Source organism: Carettochelys insculpta, chromosome 10, assembly GCF_033958435.1.
Source record: "Carettochelys insculpta isolate YL-2023 chromosome 10, ASM3395843v1, whole genome shotgun sequence".
NCBI lineage: Eukaryota > Metazoa > Chordata > Testudines > Carettochelyidae > Carettochelys > Carettochelys insculpta.
Genome location: NC_134146.1, coordinates 48,114,525 through 48,140,213, shown reverse-complemented (window position 1 = coordinate 48,140,213; position 25,689 = coordinate 48,114,525). Strand labels below are relative to the sequence as shown.

Here is a 25,689-nt window from a genome sequence, read left to right as displayed (position 1 = left end):
GTTATGCTGAAGTAAAATAGGGAATAAATGTTTGGAATGACCATGATGTTCCAAAATAAAGGGCACGTATTATGAAGTATAAAATAAGAAAATGACACTTGGTGTCAACTGGCAACTCTTGGATGATAGATACTAACCTAGTTAATTAATTAAACAAGCTATAATGATTAGGTAAGCTAAACTTTTTTGTTTTTCCTAGCAACATCAAACATAGCAAACAGCTTGGGAATTTTCTTGTCAAGTCATACTTATACTCAGTGGCATAGAGAAAGAGTCTTGAAGAATGATGCATTGCAAAATGAATTATTTAAGTTATTACCACACTGTTTTTCATCTATATCCACATCATTTTTTCCCGATAACTAGTTTTCCTTATGAGGTTTCATTCTTGCAGTTAGACCCAACATGATCTTCTTGTGCTGCTTACTGTTGATGCATTTTCCTTTTTTACCCAGGGAACGAATCTCTTCAAAATATTGCCAGATAGGCTTTCTCTTATTCCCAGAAGCCATGACAGATTTTCTGCGGCAAAAATGTGGGAGAGTATAGGCCGCTGTGTGTGTGCTGAATAATGTTTTCCCTTTTTCTTTCCAGTCCATCCCACTATTCATTTCTATGCTACCTCCATCCTTTCCTGTATATTGTCTGCCCGTAGGACGGTGTTTTAACTAACTCCTGGGCCGTGCTTAGCCTAAGTCATCCACCACATAAGCACAGAACAAACACCATCCTGTCCAGCCAGTGGCTTTCTTTGTGTGTTACTTTTGTCTACTGGGGCAGAAATTGAAAGCCTAGAACTTTCAGGAAGCAAGAGCTAGTAGTTAGGCAGGACAGATTAAAACCATTCATTCATTTTTATGAGGTTGTAAGTGTGGGTAGCATGTTTGTGATTAGATTTAATTGTAACTGTTTTTAAATGAGAAATTTAGTATTTTATTGCTGATTTAAAAATAATTAACATTCAATTTTAATTTTTTTTTAAATTCACTGTATTTTATCCACCCTGCCTGTTACTGCTGTTGGCAAAGGTTCACTGACAGTAGTACCACTGTGAGTAACTTGCCATACAAGACAAGCATAGACCCAACCTCAAAGGCAATGATTGTCTCTTCTTTAGAGGTTTTAGGCCCTGGTTATAACATCATGATGGCATAAAGCAGTATCGATGCTTGGGAGGCTACTGTACAGATGTAGTTTTTGTTAAAATATTCTTTATTCTGTGAATGATATTCTGTTCAGTTCTACTGAAGGTTCTCCTCTGTGAAAACACTGCATCTCTGTTGGATCCTACAGCTTTCCTCATGTTCCTATCCCTCACTCTCTAATCCTTGAGTTGTGACCACAGCTGTAAGAGATTCTGGAGAGCCAGTTACAACCCAGTTAAAATCTAAAGTGTGGATGGGCTCCAATCATGTTGCCAACCAAGTTGTTAGCCAGGGTTTGGGGATAGGATTAGCTACAGTTAGCCCTGTAAATCTGCGCCACATTGTAAGCAGCTCCTCTAACTCAGTGTTTCCATCCTTATGAGTGAGAGAATTCTTGTTTTATTCCAACGACAGTGGGCCTCCCAGAACTGTTGGTGTGTGAACAATGAATCGTTAGAAATGCAGACAAGAAGAATAATGCCAAAAAATGAAGATCCTTCTGGCCCAGTTCACTTCCTTACATAAAACTGAAATAATTTGACCTCTTACTAACTCAGGGACTTTTCCCTTATCCATCTCTGTGATATGCTGCAGCATTCCCAGTCTCTGCTGACCCAGCAAATAAGAGACACCAGAGCTAGAAATCAAGTCCAGGTCTTGGGCACGGCCCTGTGACTTACTCACAAGGTTGCTGAGGTAGCCTATCACTCCTTCTTTTGAAACTTCCAAAGAGCTCGTTATTATGCAGCTAGATGTTTTGTCTGTCCTGAAGTAGTTTCAGCTTTTCACATAAGCTGTGGAATAAAGCTTGAGGCACTGTGTCCCCAGCGAGATGGGTCAGAATCTGAGCCAGTAACATCTGCTCTGGGTATGTGTTGGCAGGTACCCTTCACTGTTTACTTTAAACCAGTCAGAGGCTGAAATATGGCCTCTCCAGTTACTTTAGTGGCTTGTCTGCATGGTGTGTCATTGCACCCTTGTGGCAGGGAAGGGCATGTGGGGCCACATGCTTCACTAGTTTTGCTGTTCGGGTTGAGCATGCTCAGTAATATTTGCTGAAGTCAGCTGCCCTCTCTGTCCCCTGGCAGGCATACATCACTCCTTTTCCTGTTTCTAGTACATATCAACATGCGGGGGGTTGGGGAGGCACACAAATGTGTGTTAATTGTAGTCCTGGATACTACATTAATGGACACTAGGAATTGATAGTTTGCACCAGCAAGGTCCACATGGGCCAGTCACTGCCCATGACACCTGGACGTGGACTACAGTTTACATTCCTACTGGGGTGCACTAACTCAGAATGTAGGAAAGCCATCAGTAACTCTCTCCCCTTCTCATGAAGCTTACTCTGTCATGATAACAACAAGAAGTCCCGTGGCATTTTATAGACTAACAGATATCTTGGAGCATGAGCTTTCGTGGGCAAAGATCTGCTTTATCAGGTATCTGGTGAAGCAGGTCTTTGGCCACGAAAGCTTATGCTCCAAAATAACTGTTAGTCTGTAAGGTGCCACGGGACTTCTTGTTCTCGAAGATACAGACTAACACGGCTACCTCTCTGATATTCTGTCATGATAGGGACTTGTGTGAGGAAATGAAGAAACTTAGATAAAGGTAATTATTTCTCTTCCTCACCACTAGATGGCTATTTAGGAAGAGCTATGAAGATTTAACAGTGACAATGCAGAATTTTTTAAAGCTCCTCCTTTGGCATTAAGAATGGTTTTGTATGATTTTTCCCTTCAGCAAAATTTATTAAGCTTTTGTTGTTTGCTTTCAGACTATTCCTTGGGTATTTAAGACATGATCCTGCCCGATTGAAGGCAGGGCTCAGATCTGCTGGCTCAGAACCTTTCCTTGAAACCTGTGTAATGGGAATTTTGATTTCAAATATTAACTTTAATAAAATTTTAAATCTGCAACAAAAGAAAAAAGTTTGTTGTCAAGCCAAGTTAACAGAAAGGAAAAAGTATAGTTTTCGACTATGGTATTCCCTTGTTCCTGATCTGATATGCAACATTAAGGCAGGGGATTAGACTTGATGACCTCTCAAGATCCCTTCACGTTCTAACATTCTATGAAGTCTAATTATAAAGGCAAAGAGAAATTTACTTCTTCGATGGAGCTCGTTGCATCTAGGTTGGTGGATTGGTCACAGTTATTGCCCTTGTAAAGAGATTGCATTATGAGTTAGAATCCAAATACTTGACAGCTCATATTGACCCTGTACTAAAGTGTAAAATCCTAAATCTTTTATTCAAAAGTATATTATGTTCTTTCCCTGACGTTGGCTCTTTGCTGTTGCCTTGTGTTTTCTTTGCCTTTTAGGGACTAATCCTTAATTCTGCTTTTGTTGACCTTGTCCATTTGGTTTCTTTTGACAGAGCCCGTAAGGGTTTATGAGGGACCTTCCCTCTTTTTTTTAATGTTGACACTCTTGTCTGATGTCAGCTTTTGCTTTTGGCTTATGTCCAGTAACACATAAGTTATTTATTGTCTTGAGTCTCTGCACTTCTTGGTTTATTTTCTTTACTGGGTAACTTAGCATGGTATGTTTTCCTTTCCTTGTCGTCACTGCTTCTTTCCCTAATAATCACATCCTTTGTTGCTAATGCAGGTATGACATTGAACAATTATTACTCTGTGACAAATATTCTTTTTTGTTTGTTTGTTTGTAAAGTGATCCCTACAGCAGATTACTGAGCAAACCCATAGGACACGCTACTTATTTTTTAAGACTTTCCAGAATGACTCATTCAACTTTCTCTACCAGTACACTTCTGTCCTTTTGAGAACAAAAACACCTATTTTATCAACTAATATTGGCCTTAAGTAGACTATCTAGGACAAAGTACACCTTTTCCTATATTCTCCACTCTCCTACAGAAGAATATGCTTTTATGTGATCTTGGATAATGTAGAAACAAAACTGCTCCATATTCTAGACCAGAGTTTCTTAAACTATGTTCTGCAGAACACTCTCGTTCCATGAACAACTCGCAGTTGTGCTGCAAGCATCTGAGACTTCTTCTTCGAGTGGTCCCCGTGGGTGCTCCACAATAGGTGTCAGGCTCGCCCGGCGCCGCAGATCGGAAATCTTCCAGCAGTTTCTCCTGGATCGCGCATGCGCCGGCACGCACCGCCCCCCTGCGTGCCCCCGGCTGCTTGCGCAATCCGGTCCCCGCCAGTTCCTTCTCAACCGCCATCGGCTGCAGACGGAATCTACTCAGGGTAAGGCCAGAGTCAGATTAAATAGTGGTTTTTTTCTACGTGTCATTTGTTGTTTTTGGTTATTAAAAAAAAAAAAAAAGAGAGAGAGAGAAAGCAAAGACAAAGAGAATATCAGCCAAAAAAAAAGAAAAAAGAGAGGAGCGGAGAAGAGAAGAGTGGATGTGAAGGCCATTTAGGCTGCCCGCTGCCCCGCAGGCCGGTGATCACTGTTTGGGGTGAAAAGGCACGGATTAAGTGCTGAGTACCCTATTAACAGTAAAGGACTCACCGCAATGGCCTCTTCAGGTTTTAAAAAGCGTGAGTCACGCCGTGAAGCTATGCCGGCCTCCGTGGGGCATAGCGAATGCATCTGATGCCTGGGGGAATCACAGGCTACCCAGAAGTGTTCTCACTGTGCTAAGCTCACAGCCAGGGCCAGGAAGGACAGAGCGATGAGGCGTAAAATGCTCTTGTTGATAAGGCTCTCCAGCCAGACTTGCCGGAGAAGCCTCACCCAGAAGGGCCCTTTGGGCTGCATAAGAGGAGGGCAGCTTTCTCTGACACCCTTGGTGCAGAAACAGAGGAAACTCTCCCTGGCTCGATCCTTGCCGGCGTTTGCAGCGAGCAGGACAAGCAGAGCACACAGCCCCCAGCCTCATACTTAGGCAAGCAGCAGCACGGCAGCGCACGTGGCAGAAGCTGAGCCTCCAGTTATACAACAGCCCGCATGCGCGGTGTCTAGAGTGTCAGCGAGGCAAGCGCTGGACCCAGCGGCACCAACAGTGCAGGGGCGTCAGGCACGGAGCTTGCAGGTACCGGAGGAGGATACCCGCGCGGCACCGCAGCTGACGGTGCCGAGCGTGGTGCTGACAGTGGGGTCGAGATCCCCGGCACGGAAGGGGGCAGTGCCAGCCCCGCAGGGGAGGGGCAAGGCAAAATCAAAAGCCCGGCACCACAGTCCATCTCCAGACAGGGCTGTGCTGCTGGTAGCACCAAGCCCTCCCCCTGTGATACACACGCCGCACCGAAGGCCTGTGTCTCCACTGGCCCATCCGGAACCTCCTTCTCCGTTCCTCCAACCAATGTCACCATGGCTTGGGCCACCTTCACCATTTCTGGGATTGGATCCCCTGGAGTACTATCATAAGCCAGTTTCATCTCTATCTGTGTCGTCGCGGAGGTCTTGCTCTCCCAGACATTGGGAGTACACACCCCGTGAGTGGTCTAGGTCTCCATCCCTGGACCCTTGCCCATGCTGTCATGGTTGTCCTTATCATGCTGGACACAGACACCACAGGCCTACACCCAGGGGCAGGTCCCCCCGGCCGCTCAATACCCCCGTGGGCACTCCCGATCGGGGATGGAAACACAGTTGTCTCAAGGGGAGTTAATTTTAGAACCCCGAGACTTTCCTTCACAATCCTCCAGCGAGCAAGTGTATCATCGACCGCAGGAGCCTGAGGGTTCGAGGGAGGTTTACCCTAGTGGGTCCTTCCTCATCCTCCCCAGATGAGGCCATGGCCCCCGGGGATGTCTCTTCCCTGGATGACCTTAAACAGTTTCAGGAGCTGTTTAAAAGGGTGGCTTTCACACAAGACATTCAAATGGCAGAGGTGCAGGAGAAACATCACAAACTCCTGGAAAATTTTGAGACCCCTGGCTTCGTCCAAAATTGCTATTCCGCTGGATGAAGCCATTCTGGAGTCAGCCATTACTATATGGCAGACTCCGGCCTCTGTTCCGCCTACGAACAAGAGAGTGGATAAGAAGTACTTCGTCCCAGCAAAGGGCATGGAGTTCCTCTTTAGTCACCCACAACCAAATTGTTTGGTGGTCGAGTTGTCCCAGCAGAGGTCAAAGGCTTCTCAGTACAAACTGGGGGGATCAGACAAAGATGCTAAGAAGCTAGAGCTGTTTGGCAGGAAGGTATACTCCTCTTCTACCCTGCTATTGAGAGTGGCAAATTATGGGCACACCTAGCAAACCATAATTTTGATAATTACTCCAGGCTTACTCCCCTCATGGATTCACTTCCGGAAGACAAAAAGCCGGTGTTAAAGGCGATTATTCAAGAGGGCTATGCAGCATCGTGGACGGGAGTCCAGATTGCCCTGGACGTGGCGGACACGGCGGCACGTTCAATGGCTACAGCAGTGGTCATGCGTAGAGAATCCTGGTCCCAGACGTCGGGTATCCCGAGGGACCTACAGGCGAAGATCGTGGACCTTTCCTTTGATACACAAAAGCTGTTTGCAGATTCAACCGACTCGGTCCCTCACTCCAGTAAGGACCCGAGAGCTACACTTAGAACCTCAGGCATTTATACTCCCCCATACAGGAGGGAAAAATTTTATCCTCAGCAAAGACGCTACGCTTACAACCACAGTGTGCTCAATATCAACGGGGCCACGGCCAAGGGCTCTATCAACAGCAGCAACAGTACAGAACTCCTAGGCGACGTTCTCAACAAAGCCGTACGCCCTCAGGTCAGGCCCAAAGGCAACAAGTTTGACGGGTATGTCGGGGGCTGCACTATCAATACCCTCACTCAATGCCACTCTCATCTCATGTTCCATCATCGCCTCAGACCGTTCCACTCCCAATGGCAAAAGATCACCACAGACAAATGGGTGCTGGGAGATCATAGCCACGGGTTACGCGATCCCCTTCCAGTCGCTTCCACTGACGAAGCCTCCCACCAGGCCTCACCTCAGGGACGCTGCCACGAGGCGAGGCTCAAGCAGAAGGTGAATCACCTTATGTTCATAGGGGAGGTGGAAAGAGTGCCGGAATAATTCCAGGGGAAGGTTTTTATTCACGCTACTTCCTACCAGAGAAGAAAACAGGAGACTGGAGGCCCATCTTAGATCTTCAGGACCTCAGCTGTTACTTGCGCAAGCAACGTTTTCGGATGATCACAGTTGCCGTGATACTCACGGCACTGGACAATGGAGACTGGGTTGCAGCACTCGACTTACAAGATGCTTACTTTCATATAACAATCCACCTGGCACACAGACGCTTCCTCCGCTTCACGGTCGGCCAGGAGCGCATCCAGCACAGGGTTCTTCCGTTCGGCCTCTCCTCGGCCCCCAGAGTCTTTACCAAAACCCTGGCAGTGGTGTCAGCCTACCTGCACAGACAGGGTGTTTATTTTTCCCATATCTGGGTGACTGCCTGCTAAAAGGGGCCTCGAAGGCAGAGGTCTCACGCATGATACGCGTCACAGCGGACACGTTTTCTTCGCTGGGCCTAGTCATCAACCTCGCAAAGTCAAAGTCCGAACCCACACAACATATAGAGTTCACAGGGGCACGCATAAACTCTATCACAGCAGTGTACCTACTCGACGCCCGCTTCCGCGCCATCAGTTCGCTGGTGCAAGTCATCACATACAGCCCCACGGTGCCGGTCTTAACGTGCTTACAGCTGCTGGGCCACATGGCGGCAGCGACGTTTGTGGTACAGAATGCCAGGTTGCACATGTGAAGCCTGCAGCATTGGCTGGCGAGCGTTTACAAACCGGCATCCCACACTGTCCACAGGGTGGTGTCGCCCACAACAGAGGTGCGCAGATCCCTGGCGTGGTGGGAAAACCCCGAGAATCTGCTAGTGGGGGTGCCTTTTCACCAGCCACAAATTTCTATTTTTTCTTACTACCGACGCCTCAAACATAGGGTGGGGAGTGCACATCGGCGACAAGGTAACGCAAGGGCTATGGTCCCCTGCGGAACAGACACTGCACATAGCCATGCTGGAGCTCAGAGCAGTGTTCAACGCCTGCAAACGTTTTCGAGATTACCTACATGGCAAAGTAGTCGGGATTCAATACTGACAATACCTCCACTATGTTTTACATCAATCGACAAGGAGGAGCATGATCCCGTGCCCTATGTGCGGAAGCAGTCCGATTGTAGAATTGGTGCATCGCCAACAACATAACTTTGAAAGCCTCGTACTTGCCGGGTGCTCACACCATGAAAGCAGATCAGCTGAGCAGGCGCTTCGCAATCACGCACGAATGGCAGATCCACTCCGATCTGCTACGGCGCATTTTTCATACATAGGGGTTTCCCCAGATCGATCTGTTTGCCATCCAGTACAACAAAAAGTGTCACCAGTACTACTCCAGGGCAGGAGTGGGGTGAGGGTCCCTGGTGGACACATTCATGTTTTCATGGAGGGGCTCCCTACTTTACGTGTTTCCCCCGCAGCGCTTATCCACAAGGTCTTGCACAAAGCCAGAAGGGAGAGAGGTCGCATGATGCTCATAGTCCCACTTGGGATCAGCAGCAATGGCTTCCCTTGTTTTTGCGCATGTCGGACCGCCCACCGCTCCCTCTACCGGTGACGCCGGACTTACTCACGCAGGCTCAGGGGTCCATAGTGCACCCGCACCCTCAGGGTCTGCACCTACAAGCATGGCTTATCCATGGCTCAGCTCTTTAAAGAGCACGTGTACGGAGGGAGTACAACAAGTCCTGGAAAGTAGCCAAAGGACCTCCACCAGGAGGACTTACAAGCAGAAATGGACTCGATTCACAGCCTGGTGTTCCGCCAAGCAGTTAGCTCCCCTTGACGTTCCTATACCTGTAATACTAGAATACTTATTGGACCTCAAGAGAGGCGGGCTTTTCTCTATCCTCGCTAGAGGTCCACCTCGCCGCTATATCAGCCTTTCGGCATACAGAGGAAGGGCCCATGGTATTCGCCCATCCTGTCGTTACCAGGTTCTTGAAGGGGCTGGTAAACCTGTACCCACCTCAGAAACCACTTCCACCATTGTGGAATTTGGACTTGGTGCTCAGCACGCTATCGGGTCCACCTTTTGAACTATTAGCCACAGTTCCCATACGTCTCCTTACGATAAAAAAACAAACAAACAACCTTCCTTCTTGCAACTACATCAGCCCGCAGGGTGAGTGAGCTCGCGGCAGTGATGGCAATGCCGCACTGCACAGTATCCTCAAAGGAGGCGGTAACCTTAAGGCTGCACCCAGCCTTTGTTCAAAAAGTCTCTTCGGAGTCCAATCTTAATGAGCCAATAGTTTTACCCTCGTTTTACCCGAAGCCTCACAGCTCCAGCAAGGAGGCACGCCTGCATCTCCTGGATGTGAGGAGGGTTTTGGCCTTCTACATAGACAGAACTAAGTCCTTTTGGAAAATGGACAGGCTTCTAGTCTCTCTCGCTCCCAGGTCAAAAGGAGAAGGTCTCTCTGCACAGAGAATCTCAAAGCACATTGTGTCCTGCGTTACGAGCTTCAAAATGCTCCTTTGCTGGCCCCGCCCAGGGCTCACTCCACCAGGGCGGTGGCGGCGTCAACAGCCTTCTTCAAGGGCATCGCGTTAAAAGACATCTGTAGAGCGGCGACCTGGTCATCCTGCGACACCTTTGCCGAGCATTATGCCCTGCCTCGGGTATTCGAAGAGGATACCCGTCTGTCGACAGCAGCCCTCTCGGGGGCAAGCTGCACATAAACCAATTACCCACCTCCTTACTTGGGTTACTGCTGGGTAGTCACCTATTGTGGAGCACCCACGGGGACCACTCGAAGAAGAAAGAGAAGTTTACTCACCTGTAGTAACGATGGTTCTTCGAGATGTGTCCCCGTGGGTGCTCCACCACCCGCCCATCCTCCCTGCTTCGGATCTCTGTCTAGTGTTTTTTCAGGAGCATCCGAGGCGGTTGGTCAAGGAACTGGCAGGGACCAGATCGCGCACGCGGCCGGGGGCGCGCAGGGGTTGGCACGCGCCGGCGCATGCGCGATCCAGGAGAAACTGCTGGAAGATTTCCGATCTGCGGCTCCGGGCGAGCCCGACACCTATTGTGGAGCACCCACGGGGACACATCTCGAAGAACCATCGTTACTACAGGTGAGTAACTTCTCTTTCTTTGATATTGTGCACTGATGGTATATATTTTCTGTTGTGAAAGCCAGGTACAATGTTACTTCTTCATTTCTATGATACCTGATTAAGTTACTTCATTTTATTTTTGCTGTATATGTTGCCTTTTTTTTCGGACAGCAATTTTACAGGTGTTCTGCATAAAAATATTGTTTGGTGTTCTCTGGTCTCAAAAAGTTTAAGAAACACTATTCTTGACAAAGACAGGTTATATATCTAGCTTATGCAGAGTAGTGTGTATGTTTTGTGTGTAACTGTCCTCTGTGCTAAGAGTAGTAGGGATGTTTCATGTTCAAATAAAATGTCTTACTTCTGGAGGGGAGGGGGATCATGGACTTATTCCCCTTTCTCCTGCAGTGGTCTAAGTATTAGTATTTGTTGTATTTGCTTATGAAACTATTTCCCAAATCTCAGTTGTGACGGAAAGTAGCAAAATTCCTTATCCTTAAATTTAAGGAACAGTGCACTATGGAGGCTACTTAAGTGAGAGACTCGCTGATTGTAGCCTTTTCCTATGTACTTACTAGTTTGCACAGGCAAACAAAGGTGACCGGATTGCAAAATGTGAAAAATGTCGACAGGGGCTCTGGAGTAATAGGTACCTAGGTAAGAGTGATACTGTCTCTCTAAAATTGGGACATCTGGTCACCCTTGGACAGGAGTGACTAAATACTTAGGGCTCCTGTTCATACAGACAAAAACCAAAATAACCCAAGTGGTTGCATGTCATAACATTACTTATGTTATGCTGGTATGTGTGGGCACTCTGATTTCAGTTTCAGAATGTCCTGCTTAAATTTAAAAAACCACTTACGTTACACTGAAAAAGGAATGTCTTCATCTGAAACGAACTCATAAGCAGATTTGTACTGAAATAATTGAAGGTGGGATTTAGTTAGTTTGATTCCAGTTTGTGTGAAGCTGCATCCTGGCTTTTACCCCACAGAACTCACCTCAGTTGAACTCTGAACCTGCCTTCTGTAGGAAGTTGCTTATAGACTAAACTCCTCTCTTTCTCCCCACTGTGTGATTTCTCATGTTGCCACCCTGCACTTGTGCACTGGCAATTTCATTCTCAGTAGTTGGGATCATACAATGAATATTGGACTCACTGGTATCTGTTGCTTGAGCTATACCTGCATAGCTACAGCAGTACAGTCCTTCTAGTAGGGATATAGTTACGCCACTTTGAAGATATTTAATACCTGCATAGCCCTTCCTTAACAGGAAGGGGAGTAAGTAATAATTGTGGACGGCACCTTTATAACAGTTCAAATGTATCCAGATTAGGTGTTGTACTGGTATAAAAGTATATTGGTTTAAAAAAAAACTCATATCTGTCACCAAAATAATTATACCTGTACAAAAAGCATGTGCAGACCAGGTATGTCTGTAGCAGGCCTAACAACAAATGGTAACTAGAGATTTATCCTGTTCTCCTCACCAGAGCCATAGGCATGACTAGCTTTATTACAGATTGGCTGCGTCTACACTACAAACTTACTTTGAAGTAGCATGTCGAGTATCTACACACATTTTCCCGTACTTCAAAATTAACTTTGAAGAAAGAGAGGCTAACTTCGAAGTCACTGCTCCATTCCCAGGAAGGGAGTAGTGGCTTACTTTGAAGTTAAGTACATGTAGATGCTCCGCACCCCTTACTTTGAAGTAAGGAGTCTGCCAAGGAGGCGTGCCCCTCTCCCTCCCCCCGGAGGACGGAGACAGTCTGGCTAGCCCAGGCAAGGCTCTGTGGTCCCTGTGGGCCACCTGACAGGAACCAGCTCCCCAGCAAACCCAGGCAGCAAGCTGAGAGCGTGCCGCAAACAGGGGGACCACTAGCCCCCTGCTGCACAGCCCCCTCCTGAAGCCTCAGCTGCCAACTGCATCCCCAGCTGGCCATGGCGTCCCCTGCCAGAGCGCACTGAGCCCCTGGAGCCCACCAGTGAGTCCCCTGAGGGATCTCAGCAGCCTGTGAAGTGGTGTCCCGAGAGGGGCCCCTCGTGGAGTGATGCAGAAGTGCAGGACCTCCTCGCACCGTGGGGAGAATGAGGAGGTCCTGCTGCAGACGGGGGTGTGGCACTGCAATGCCGATACCTACGAGCACCTGGCAAGGGGGCTTCCCTCCCAGGGGAACCCTGTCCAAACCAGGGAGGGCGTCTGGATTAAGGTCAAGGAACTCCAGCAGCTGTACTGCTGAGCAATGGATGCCCACAGCCACTCAGGGGCATGACCCATGTATTGCCCCCATTATGAGCAGCTCCACTGGCAAATGGGGCCCAAGGAGGTCCAGCCCCCCGAGAATGCAGTAGACACCACTCCGCCACCACCGGAGATGGAGGAGGAGCCGGAGCCAGAGGTGGCAGCTGCTGAGGAGCTGGGACCTTCAGGAGATGACATTCCCCACCCGAGGGACCAGGGGACCAAGCTGGGGAGTGACAACAAGTGTTCCAGCATTGGGGCCCTCGTCATCGCTCTCCCTTCCAAGCCATTAAGCCAGGACCCCTCCAGCAGTGCTATACTCGAGTTCATGGAGGTTCCAGCAGGTAGGCACTGGGTGTTCAGAATGTCTTGGGGCCCGGGGCAAGGAAGCCTGCCCCCAGCACGGATGGCAGGTCATGTGCCTGGCTGAAGCACGTCACCCGCAGACCTACCTGGCTCTGCAGGGCATTCACCTGTGGGGCGGGGGGAGGGGGTGGCACGGCGAATACAGCCCCAGCCGTACTGTGTGGGGACCTTCCTCCATCCATTATCCCATAGGGCCCCAGGACCACAAGGCAATGGAGGTGGGGAGCCTCGGCTCAGAGCACAGGGTTAGGATGCATGACTGATGGGCGGTCCACTCTTCCCTTTTGCCTCCACAGACGTGCCATCCAGGAGCTGACCCAGGGCCGACCATGATCAGCCGTCAGGCAGCAAGGTCCAGGAGGCTGGCACCCCACCTCGGGCCGCCTCCCACCAGAGTCACCACCAGCCCGGCCACTGCTGTTGCAGGGGGAGGAGGCAGCTGCACGTTCGGCCACCCTGTGGGAGCTGACAGTTGTGGTGTGGGACTGGGTGGCAAGGGAGCAGGAGGTTTGGTTGCGGGAGGATGACTGCCTGGAGACCCTTACCTGGGCTGTCGCTACCCCCCCACCCAACTTCCCCCTGCAACAGCCTGCCCTGCCGCCCTTCCCTGCAGCCCCCACCGCAGGGGCTGACTTCTGGGCCCTGCCACCTACCACCCGCCTAGCACTGGCGGAGTGGCTGGTGGCCAGCGTGAGGGAGGGCGAGCTGACCCCTTCTGCCCCCTCCAGGCCCCCCGCTGACCCCAATGTTGTCACACCCCTTCCATACACCTGTCCCGCCGTGATTCCAGCCCCATCCCTTCTTCACGGGGTCCTCGGACCCAGGGTGACAGGGGCTCTTGTGCCTGTTGTGGCTCCTGGCCCACCACCCTGGTGGATGAATGAGCCCCCCCATCCCAGCACCCTCTCCCAATTCAGTACCCCATCCCAGTGCTACCCCAGGATCCCTGTTGTATGTTGTTCCCTCATGTAAATAGTTTCCCATGATGACATGTTCATATGTTTTAATAGTTTATTTTGCACAAAGAAAATCCATGTGTTTGCACCCCTAACCATGTCCCTCTTGTGTGGTGGGGAGGGTTGTGTGGTGGGGAGGGTCATTGTGGACCCTGGTCGAAGGCCCTCCTGCAAGGCTTCCCTGACCCACACCCTGTCCCTTTCCTCCTCACGGCATGGGACGCTGGGTGGCTGCTCATACCCTGTGACAATCTTGGTAGGCCAGGCCTGGACAAAGGGCTCATGCTCTCCATGATATTGTGGAGAACGCAGTGGACTGTGACCACCACCAGCACGTTGGGGATGCTGACCTGCAGCCTAATGAGGAGGCCTCTAAAATTGCCCCTTTAGCCACCTGAACTCCCGCTCCAGGGCACTCCTGGCATGGTTCAGGCGTGTGTTAAACTGGTCCTGGGATGGGTTGATGCATCTAGTGTAGGGCCTCTTGACCCATGGGTGCAAAGGGTACACGGCATCGGCCACGATATACGGGGGCATGGTGAGGTCTCCCACCCTGAGCTGCGGGTGGGGGGAGGGGAGTAGGTCCCCTCCTGCATTCTGTGGCTGAGACACGAGTTCCTGAGCACCTTGGCATCATGGGCCTTGGTGGACCATCCCACGCAGATGTCCATGAAGGGACCGTTAGTGTTCACGAGGACCTGGAAGACCGCATGGTGTGAACCCTTTCTTTCTATGATGGCCCCGGTGCTATGTTTGGGGCACAGATCAAAATGTGCATGCCGTCCAGTGCGCAGTAACAGATGGGAACCCCAGGTCCACGAAGCTGGCTGGGGTGATGTCCAGGTCTCCGATGGTGACCACCCAGTGGAGGAGAGGGTTGTTGATTGCCCAGATGACCTGCATGGGGTACAAGAGGGATGCTTCCATGAATGTACGGTCCGATGGTCCTTGGCCCTGTGCAGGGCTCCCCTCCAGCTCTGTGCAGAGCCACCCCTTGCTGGGAGCTGCCCCATGGGGGATGCGTGTTCCCGTCCTGTTTTACCTCCGTCGGGAGTGCCCTGACAGTGACCTTGCCCACCCTGAACTTATGTCCGATAGAGCAGGGGCTGTCTGGGTGCCAGGTTTCCAGCGGTCAATGGCTACCCTCTTACGCAGGGGGATTGTGGGCTGCATCCTGGTGTCTCAGTGCTGAAGGGCTGGGGCGAGCCATTGGCACAGCTCCTTGAATGTCTGCTGGGTCATGCAGAGGTTTTGCAGCCACATGTTTTTGTCCCAGTCCCCCAGCACATGGCAGTCCCACTGGTCAGTGCTGGTGGGACAGCTCCAGTATTGCCAGCTTGGTGAGATGGGGTGCAGCGGCTCCCCCTGGCAGAGGATCCACAGAGTGGGGGCTATGCAGCTGTCCCTGCGCTGCTGCTGCATGACAGCCACCAGCAGCACTGCCAGTGGGCTGGCCACCATCTGCAGGAGATCCCCCTTGGAGAACTGCTGGGATTCGTGCCGGACCACACAGTGGCTCTGCTGTATGTAAAGGGCATGCTGTGCTGTGTGCAGCCTGGTAGCCCTCAGCTCGTGCTGGGTGAAAGTGTTGGGAGGGGCCTTTTAAGAGGCTGGCTGGCTGGCTGGTAGCCTGGAAGGGCTTGTTGGCCACGAGACCCCTGCCTGCATCATATCATCCTGGCCCCTTACTTGGAAGTAGGGGCTATTGTGTGTAGACATTTTACTTCGAAGTAAGGGAGGGTGCTTTTTTTACTTCAAAGTTATTTTGTAGTGTAGACACAGCCATTGGGAGGAAGAGTTTGCATTCTGTTCTTCCAATTCAGCAGTAAGTTACTCTTCAAATAATATTGATTTGTTTTGGGGGAGGGGGTTAAATTGCTTTCTGTGTAAATTATTTCTGTTAACTCATTTTTTAATCTTCTTTTATTTTAATGTGTGCCTTTTTGTCCATAAAGGGATATTACTCTCTGAGCCCTTGTGATGACGGATATGTAAGTTTCTAAATCTTCTTTGTATCTTTCATGTTGTCTGCTGCAGCCTGTCACACTCCGTACTTCATCTCTTGCTCTGTGTATGATAATTTCACTTGCTGTACCTTAATCCATACCAAGTCACTGACTGTTATGGATATAACAGTTATTTTTTTTTGAAAAAGGTATATAAGGGTTTTGAAAATGCTTGCATGGAGAGCAAGATTTTCATTCCAGCGGAGCTCGTTCTGTGTACTACCTTTCACACAAAGCACCTCAACTCAAGAGCTGTTTCACTTAATAGAGGCCTTACATAGCCTCTTTATGAAGTGTAGGAGATGTTTAATAGGTGACCCTTAATACTGAGCACTTGCATAACACCTTGAATCTTCAAAGGTCAGTGCAAACATTAGCTAATCCCTGCAATAACCTGTTAAGATCTTTATTAGCTTACTTAAAATAACATGGCACAGATTCACTTTTTTCCCCAAAAAGAGCTAGTTAATTTTTTGTCACAAACTTAAATTTGGCACTCAAAACGGGATTAAATTTTTGTACAATTAAAACCGCATAATTTTAATTTAAATTTAAAAACCAAAACCAAAATAGTACACTGAGTGCCTGTTGCACCTTCTGCACCCCAGATGGATATTTGTATTCTGATAACATTACAAGTACATCATAAGCATTTGATATTGCCCAAAGACAGTGCATTCTTTGCAGAGAAAGGATATTAGTCTGTTAAACAATCTAGCGTGAAATCAAACAATAAAGAGTGATTGACACCTCCTTTTAAATGTTAAGCAATGATCTGTTTAGAAAATCACATGTGCATGTACGTTTGTGCGCCTGTGTTTTTCCCTACACTATTCCTGACTTTACTAAGGATGTTTGCATAAAACATGATTTTTTTTCCTCTTCCATTTGCTGTAAATTCTTCCCTTGAAAATACAGGGAAACTAGGATAGCCCACTCTTAGTAGATAATCTCTTGTTTTAGGAAACTGCCCCAAAGTATCCTGGAATGCTCTGGGCCAACTGTAACCTTGGTGAACCTTGACTGATCTTGATCCACTGAGTACAACCCACACCCACCTGAATTAAAAGATTACCTCCATTAAGCAACATACTCCTTTGGTGTGGTCATTTATCAGTCTTCACCGGTGTTTGACATTCCACTAACTTCTGCAGCAGTCAGTTGTGAGGTTTTAACAAGAAGGATTGATTTCATGTGAGGAATTAGCAGGAGTGAATGGCTCCTTGGAGGAATAGGTATGCTGCTTTTCTTAGTTTAGATAGAGACACATTTTATAAGAAATCAACTTATTTTCAAAACTATCCACAAAACATTATTGGTCGTTAGCTAAAGGGCATTTATTACTCTCATAGGTGTGGTTCTTTTCTTCTCTCTCAACTCATTTACTGTTACCACTCAGTATTTCACTTCTTTACTCATGTGTTTTGTACATTCTAATATGCTGGTACTTGAGGCAGCCTTTTAAACTACTATGGGATCCTACTAAAGCATCATGATAATCTTGCACTGCACTTCCATTCATTTATAAGTGACCTATTTTTAGAGTACAGGTTCTCAACCTTTTTCTTTCGGCGGTTCCCCCAAAAGCCTATAAACCAGGTGCCCATGGTTCACCTGGATACAACAACTGTTTTTCTTTATATAAAAGCCAGGGGTAGCATTACATAAATAAATATAACTGTAGTGTGATAGGAACTGACCATTTTCCTTGAGTATCAAAATCTCTGAGCAGATCTTCAAATCATGAAAATTGACCTAGTTCCAAGTTATTTCAATGGAGCTATGCTGATTGACACAGGCTCAGAATCTGTCCCATTACAGGTAGCATCTGACTTTTTGGTTGACATCAGCATATTCTGAATAACAAGTTCAGCATTGAAACTGTACGTATATTGTTTATATTTCAGGGTGCTAGTGAGCTGTACAAATTAGCCTAAACTTTGATTCTTGTAATTTGATTTTCATCAGGTATCTATGACTTTAATTCTGACTTCAGTTACTCCTCTGCGAATTCAGAGAATCTGCATTTTTAACACTGGCTTCTCTCTCCTCCCACCTTCCCAGTAACCGAGATCAGAATCTGGCTTTCAGCTGCATATAAAGTAATGTAGACGAAGCAGTCAGATGGATGATGAGCTGCAGTATTTGTCAAATCATTTTTGGATTTTTGCTGTAACATGACAAGTCTGTTTTCTTTTATGAACACCGATTTCCCTTTGTTTTTGTTTTTGTTTTAACCTATTCAACCCTAGTCACATTCATTCTTTACTTCTTTTTGAAAGGAAGGGCTGCTACCTGCAGCTGCCTTGGATTGTGACAGAGTTATTTAAATTAATACCCAGCTGTGCTGATAGGTGCCACGGCCATGGGGACAAGGTGGGGGGGGCTCATTTCAAGGAGCAGGTCTTAGGGCAGTTGACCTAGGGTGCCCCGCCCATGCTGTCTTGAGCCACCCACAGACAGTGCACAGTGCTCTGCGGCGTTGCAAAGGGGTCCGGAGCTTTGGCCATGGCGGCTGGAGACCCAGGTCCCTTTGAAATACCAGGCCCGGGAGCAATTGCTCTTTTTCCTCCATAACTTAATCATAAGTAGGTGAATGGCAGATTTTAGTTATAAGACTGTTGTAAGGTGTGTATGTGCCACATACAGGTAATGGTGGGACAAGGTACCTTGTAGCTAAGGAAACAGCATTTTTATGGGGTAACAAGTGGTAAAATGGGAGTTAAAATTTGGATATTTTAATTAGATTGTTAGATTGCTCTGCAGTCGTTTCTTTGGTAAAAAGCCCTATTGAAAAAGGCTGTAATGTTCTCATTAAAGTCTGTTTTTATTCATAGAGATGCCACAATGTTAAAGAAAAAGAAATTGTGGTGGTCTTATGCCAGAGTCTGTTATTCCAGAACTGGATGTAAGATGCAGAAAAGTACAGCATTAAGATTTCAATGAAGACCTCTTCAGACCTAATCACTGTGGCCTGAGAACAGTGTTACATAGTTGACATGCAGCATATAGTATGGACAGGCATACAATATGCCTCAGTTGCTTGACCAGGAGAAGAAAGCTCCACTGGCAGCTCCAGTCCTGAGGACCCGGCCAAGGGAACCCGGGCATCCTGAGGCTGGGAGCCAACCAGGGTGTAAAGTACCTTAAATTTATATCTAAAATATTATGTTTGAGCAAATAACAATTTTACATTTCAAATTTTATGAACTATTAATAAAATCATAAAACAATAAAAATCATAGTGTTATTCTCGATTTAAAATTATCATATTGTATTCAAACGACATGAAAAATATTATAAAATATACCTAAAACATAATCCATAGTAAATAATTCCAAGGTTCTGATAGAAGTACATTTTCTTTGGTGGCCCTGAAAAATATCAGGTTTTTCGTTTGTGCACCCTCAGTAGGCTTTGAGTTTGACGTGCCTGCTCTAGACGTTAACAAACAGAAAGGAGGAAAAAAAACGTAGGCCCTGTCAGAAAAGTGAATATCAGAGTCTGGAGTCCTACACCAGATCAGTCTTGCCCTCAACGTTCAGATACACATAGGGAGTGTCCTCAACTGTTGTGGCAGCACTTTGGGAGTGAGGCAGAGCCTCTAGGTTAAGCAGGAGCCAGTCCAGGGTTAGCAATTTGCCAGGTCCCATCCAACCGCCTCAGGGAAAAACCCCAAGTGGTTAGGTGTTTGGTGAACTTTCTTCATCAGTTGTGTCACTGACTGGCCTTAAGAATTCCCATGGTGTGAGAATTTTCCCAGCTCATCATTTCTAATGCTCAAAAGTAAAACCAAAACAAAACTCTTCCGAGAACTGCCAAAGTGGCTTGGTTCTGTGTCTTGTTATAAATGGTGTGGAGGAAAGTGTGTAACTTTTGTGTACATCCTCTCTTTTGATTACAGGGGACTCATGGTAAGTCAAGTTTGTGTGTTCACAGCACATCACAGAAATGCTGGAAAGGGCCAACACTGAGAAATAAGGGTGTTTTCTGTACTGTGATTCGAGTCCAGATTACAGTCTGGACTTCTGAATAGAGGTGTCCCTTCAGTTCTGCAATCAGGGGTGCCTTTTACATTGCTTGGCTATGAGAGCAAACTCTCCTAAGTCAGCTCTTACACAGCCTCTTGCATGTAAGTTACTCTCACCTGTACTGTATGAGTGCTTATCCAGTCACCCGTGAATTACATTGCAGAGTGAAACCAGCAGATACCGAGTCCCAGATTTGCCCCCAGAAATGTGTGTCTTGTACTGCCCAGCTCCTTCCTTCTGGACAGTACAATTAATTGAAAATCTATCATTTTATTAGGAGGAGATGATATTCACAGATCCAGTTATCTCAAATGAAATTTTCCAAACATTTCAATTCAAGAATGCACTGGTTTAGATAAAACAATAAAACAAGTTTATTAACTACAGAAGGAAAAATGCTAATTACAAATAACGAGGCATAGAAGTCTGAAATGGGTACAAAGAAATAATAGGTAAAATGCCAGCTAATACTCAACTTCACAGTCTAAGTGAACGGAAAGGAAAAGAGTCTCTCTCACCACATGTTCTTTTTCAGTCTTACCAACTCCTTTTCTTGTCCTTAAGGTTTTGGGGTGTGGTCAGAGGCCTCTGTTCCTCATTAGTATCCTCCTGTGAGGATTGTCTCCATGTGGGGTTCAGTAGACAGGAAGTCTGGAGAGATGGGACCATCCAGCTGCTATTTTGCCAACATGTAAATTTCTCTCTATCATCCTTTTTCTTTCCAAAGAAAGGCCACTTACACAAGTGATAGTCCCCCCGTGATGCTCGTAGCCCAGGCCCCAGTGGCAGCCCCAGATAAGGCTGCTGCTTGGTTCCCAGCTCCCTATTGCTTGCGGGACCCGAGCTGGTCAGTTTCCTGGCTCCTGCAAGCCCAGGGGAGCTGGGAACCAGGCAGCATCCTGGTTTCTGTCTCCCCTCGACTTGCATGAAAATTTGCGTTATGCGGGTGGTTGCAGGAATGCCCCTCCCCCCGTGTAACTTGAGGGTTTACTGTACATATTTTAGCAAGATAGTAACATTCAGTAGACTTGAGTTTCAAATGATACCTAACAGGGCATTCTTTATGCAAAACTTATCTTACTCTTGTAAAAAGGATGAACATAAGTAGACACTATCACATACCCTGCTAGCAATCTGTCGTATTTTCTTTGCTCTCATAGTCATTTTGTCCTTCCCCTCCTCAATCCAGCTCGCTCATGTTGTCTTTTCTTTTGCTGGGGCATGAGGTGTGATAGCTGTTGTGCTAGTTTATTGTCATGGAGCTGGTCTACACTAGGTACGTCTACACAGCAGCATTACTTCAAAATAAGCTATTCCAGAAGAGCTTATTTCAAAAGGTGAGCGGTAACAAGAAGGGTTTCTACAGGCATGTTAACAATAAGAGGGTGATCAGAGAGTGTGTGGGGCCGTTACTGGATGAGGGAGGTAACCTAGTGACCAATGATGCAGGAAAAGCTGAAGTACTCAATGATTTTTTTGCCTCAGCCATCACAGGCAAGGTCAGTTCCCAACCTACAGCACTAGGCAATGTGGTATGGGAAGGAGGTGGGCAGCACTCAGTGGGGAAAAAACAGATTAAGAGCTACTTAGAAAAGCTAGTGGTACACAAATCCAGGGTCTGGATTGAAAGCGTCCAAGGATGCTGAGTGAATTGGCAGATGTCATTGCAGAGCCTTTGGCCATTATCTTTGAGAACTGGTGGAGACCAGGAGAGATCCTGGATGACTGGAAAAAGGCAAATGTAGTGCCCATCTTTAAAAGACGAAAGGAGGACATTTCAGGGAACTATAGACGGGTCAGCCTTACCTCAGTCCCTGGAAAAATCATGGAGGGGATCCTCAAGGAATCCATTTTGGGGCACTTGGAAGAGGGGAAAATGATCGAGAATAGTCAACATGGATTCACCAAGGGCAAGTTGTGCCTGACCAATCTGACTAGCTTCTGTGATGAGGTAACTGGCTCTGTGGACATGGGAAAGTCAATGGATGTGGTATACCTTGACTTTATCAAAGCTTATATTACAGCCTCCCACAACATTCGTGCCCATAAGTTAAGGACGTATGGATTGGATACATGGACTATAAGATGGGGACAAAGCTGGCGTGACAGACAGGCCCAACAGGTAGTGATCAATGGCTCAGTGTCTGTCTGGTGATCGGTTTCAAGTGGAGTGCCCCAAGGTTCGATTCTAGGGCCAGTACCGTTCAACATCTGACATGGATGAGAGGATGGATTGCACCCTTAGCAACTCTGCAGATGACACTAAGATAGAGGGTCAGGAAGATGCTTTGGAGGGTGGGGGCAGGGTCCAGACTGACCTAGACAAATTGGAGGATTGGGTCAAAAGAAATGCGATGAGGTTCAACAAGGAGAAGTGCAGAGTCCTGCAGCTGGGATGGAAGAATCCCAAGCATTGTTACAGGCTAGGGACTGACTGGCTAAGTAGCAGTGCAGCAGAAAAGAACCTGAGGATTATATTGTATGAGAGGCTGGGTATGAGTCAGCAGTGTGCCCTTGTAGCCCAGAAGGCTAATGACATATTGGGGTGCATTAGGAGAAGCATTTCTGGCAGATCTAGAGAAGTTATTATTCCCCTCTACGCGGCACTGGTCAGGCCACATCTGGAGTATTGTGTCTAGTTCCACCAGATGCAGTATAAAAAGGATGTAGATGCATTGTAGCAGGTTCAGCGGAGGACAACAAAAACGATTAAGGGGCTGGAGCACGTGACCTGTGAACAGAGGCTGAGAGACTTCAGCTTATTTGTCTTGCAGAGGAGATGACTGAGGGGCGATTTGATAGCAGCCTTCAACTTCCTGAAAGGGAACTGTAAAGAAGATGGAGAGAGACTGTTCTCTGTGGTGACAAATGGCAGAACAAGGAGCAATGGTCTTAAGTTAGAGAGGGAGAGGTGTAGGTTGGATGTTTGGAAAAACTGTTTCACCAGGAGAGTGGTGAAGCACTGGAATGTGTTACTGAGACAGGTGGTAGAGTCTGCATCCCTAGAGATTTTTAAGTCCGGGCTTGACATAGTCCTGGCTGGGATGATATAGTTGGGGTTGATCCTGCTTTAGGCAGGGGCCTGGACTTGATGACCTGCTGAGGTCCTTTCCAGCCCTATGATTCTGTGAAACAATGCTGCTAAACACAAAACGCGTTTTGAAATAGAGCTCAACTATTTCGAAATAGGCTGTATTGTATGTAGATGCTCTGTTTCAAAGTAGAGCCATTGGACTTGCTGTGGCTTATTTCGAAATAGGCTCTATTCCCTCTCTAAACAGCCTGTGTTTCAAAATAGCTATGTTGAAATAGGTCGTATTCCACATGGAATGAGGTTTACTTATTTTGAAATAAGCCATCTGCTGTTTCAAAATTATTTCAAAATAGCGGTCACGTTGTGTGGACACAAACAAAGTTATGTAGAAATAATGGCTGTTAATTTGAAATAACTTTGCTGTGTAGACATGCCTTAGGAAATTAGGTTGGTATAATTGTTGCAAAAAGGTTTGAAAAATCCAGACTGACCTACTCTCCAGCGTAGACAGTGTTAGGTAGACAGGAAACTTCTCTACCATCTCTTAGGGGTGTGGATTACCTACAGTCACAGGAGAAAGTCCTCCCCTGAAGCACTGCAGGGTTGCAGCTGCAGCATTTTAAGTGTAGACAAAGCCTAAGGTGGTAGAAATGAGTTGTGGTTTTAATTGCCAGCTTGCCTTGGATCAAGGGAAAGCTTTGTTTAAACAAAGCTTACCTTTACTGTGTCTAAAACATCAAAGAAAATGAATAAAATTAACTGTGAGGTAAATGGAATTAATGTTTATATATCATATGATACACTTGAAAGACTTTTCCACTGTGAAAAGTGATTCCTGCAGCATGGGAGAGCAGCTGTCAAGAGGGGATAACTTTAAAGCCTAAGAACCATTAATTAGCTGTGGTGTGCCGTATTCACTGATGTAAACATAATATAAAATGACTGGCAGTACAACTATAATCTCATTCTATTTGTGAGAGAAATGTCACTTGTATTAGCAAGGGATACCTCTAACCATTGTGAAACCTAAGTTTTCAACGGTATGTGGGATGGAGTTATTCGATAGTCTCTGTGGTGATTCCTTCCTTTTGTCTTCTAAACTTCCCCATTTTAAATTGGACAATAGACATTGATTATACGGTCTCTTCTGAAAGTGCTTGGGTTATAAAAGAAGACCAGTTTTAAAAGCATGAGTGGTAATGAGAGATATTTAGAAAATGAGCAGGTGAAATCCTTGCAAAAGGAAGACACTGAATATTCTGTGAATATTGTGCATGGTTGACATCAGTGGAATGCACAGCAGGGAACCCTTTAATGCCAGAACTCATTTTTTTCCCAGGTACACCCACAGTTATATTTAGCTAACATCATTTATGAAAGTAGATAAATACTATACAAACAACGCTGACATTAACATGTCAGTCTTATGATGGGTGCTTATTCCTGATCCCTGGAAAAGGGCTGCTAATGAGAGAAACAACAGGATTTAAAGTGAATTAAGTTGGGGCAGAACCAGAAACAAGCTTTGGTGCTGAGGGGTGCTCTTCTGACAATCCTGTTTTTGTACATTGCTTGAAATAGGGATTATACCTTCCTCTGTTTTGCACAGTACTAAGGACAGGACAGAGCTCCCTAAATATGATTCTTGTTTGTTATTTTATATCTGAGTTTGAAACTATATATATAGAAGGGCCCTTCAATCTTAAAGATTATATTTAAAGTGTTAGAGTCAGTGTGTGTCTGCAAACGAAAGTGTCAGTCCTGAGTACAATGTAAAGCCTTTTTTCTTGGGTGAGAGTGTCTGATCCAACTCCCATTGAAGTAAAAGCAGTCGCTTACCTCCAGGTTTAGTTATGTTTAAGTACACCATGGTGGCACTAGTGATAGATTCCAAGTCTCACAAGCCTGATGAGAGAGAACACTGTGAATTTAATTAATAAGCACTGCTTGCATAGAATTTGGATTGACCTGTTGTGTTTTCTTTTCTTTTTATCCAGGCATCGACAATGTTAAGAGCATCTTTAGCCCCTGTGTAAGTATTTCTTACTGAGCTTTACTTAGTTATCCGTAAAGAGAACGTATAGGAGGAGAGGTAAGGCACACAGTATTGTGAAACTGGTTACTTAATGAGACACCTGCCTCTGTGTATGGTACCAACAACTGTTATAAGTGAATGCACTGAGGCCATGCACCTTTTGTGAACTCTTGATGTAAAGAGATCATCAACCTTCCAATCTCAGCAATTGCTTTTAGGTCGGCTAATATGGCTTGTCCCACCATATTTTACAAACTGTGATTCAGTGTCGGTACTTTTCTTATTAGCTGCTATATTGTGTTACACTACAATTCTGTTGAATTTCATGGGTCTGTCCCAGGAGTGCTCATCACCAAATAAATTATTTTGTTAATCTTTAAAGTTCTACATGACTGCTGGTTTGTTTTGTTACAATTCTGTTATACCTGGTTAGGTTCCCACTAGGGTGAGCATCCGTCCCATTTTTGGCGGGATAGCCCCATATTTTGGGCGCCATTTTGGCGTCCCCATTTATTTTGCAAAAGGGGCTAATTGCCCCATATTTCACAGGGTTCACTGGTTTCTCCCACTTGGGGAAACCAGCATCTGGGAGCCAGACCATGCAGTGGCTCAGCTGCTGCCTGGCTTCCCCCAGTGGGGGCTGGGGCTGAGCTGCAGCCATGGGGGTTGGATCTGGGGCCTGAGTGGCGGAAGTTGGAATGGGAACTGGGATTGGAGCTGGAGATGGTGGGGGTGGGGGGGTTGAGCAGGGCTGCTGGAGCTGGAGCCGGGGCTGGTCTGGAGCTGGAGCCGGAGCC

The 25,689-nt window shown here is 46.8% G+C and overlaps 1 protein-coding gene across 3 annotated transcripts in view; it reads left to right on the top strand.

Moving 5' to 3' along the window:
- Positions 1 to 25,689, top strand: part of ARMC9 (armadillo repeat containing 9) — a 116,067-nt gene that overhangs the window by 29,886 nt on the left and 60,492 nt on the right. For 2 of the 3 annotated variants that reach the window (XM_075003816.1, XM_075003813.1), the window contains exons 10-11: positions 15,742 to 15,777; positions 24,855 to 24,889. In XM_075003816.1, coding sequence (XP_074859917.1) covers positions 15,742 to 15,777; positions 24,855 to 24,889 — 71 coding nt within the window. The remainder of the gene's footprint in view (positions 1 to 15,741; positions 15,778 to 24,854; positions 24,890 to 25,689) is intronic. The other variant, XM_075003814.1, reaches the window with a different exon arrangement.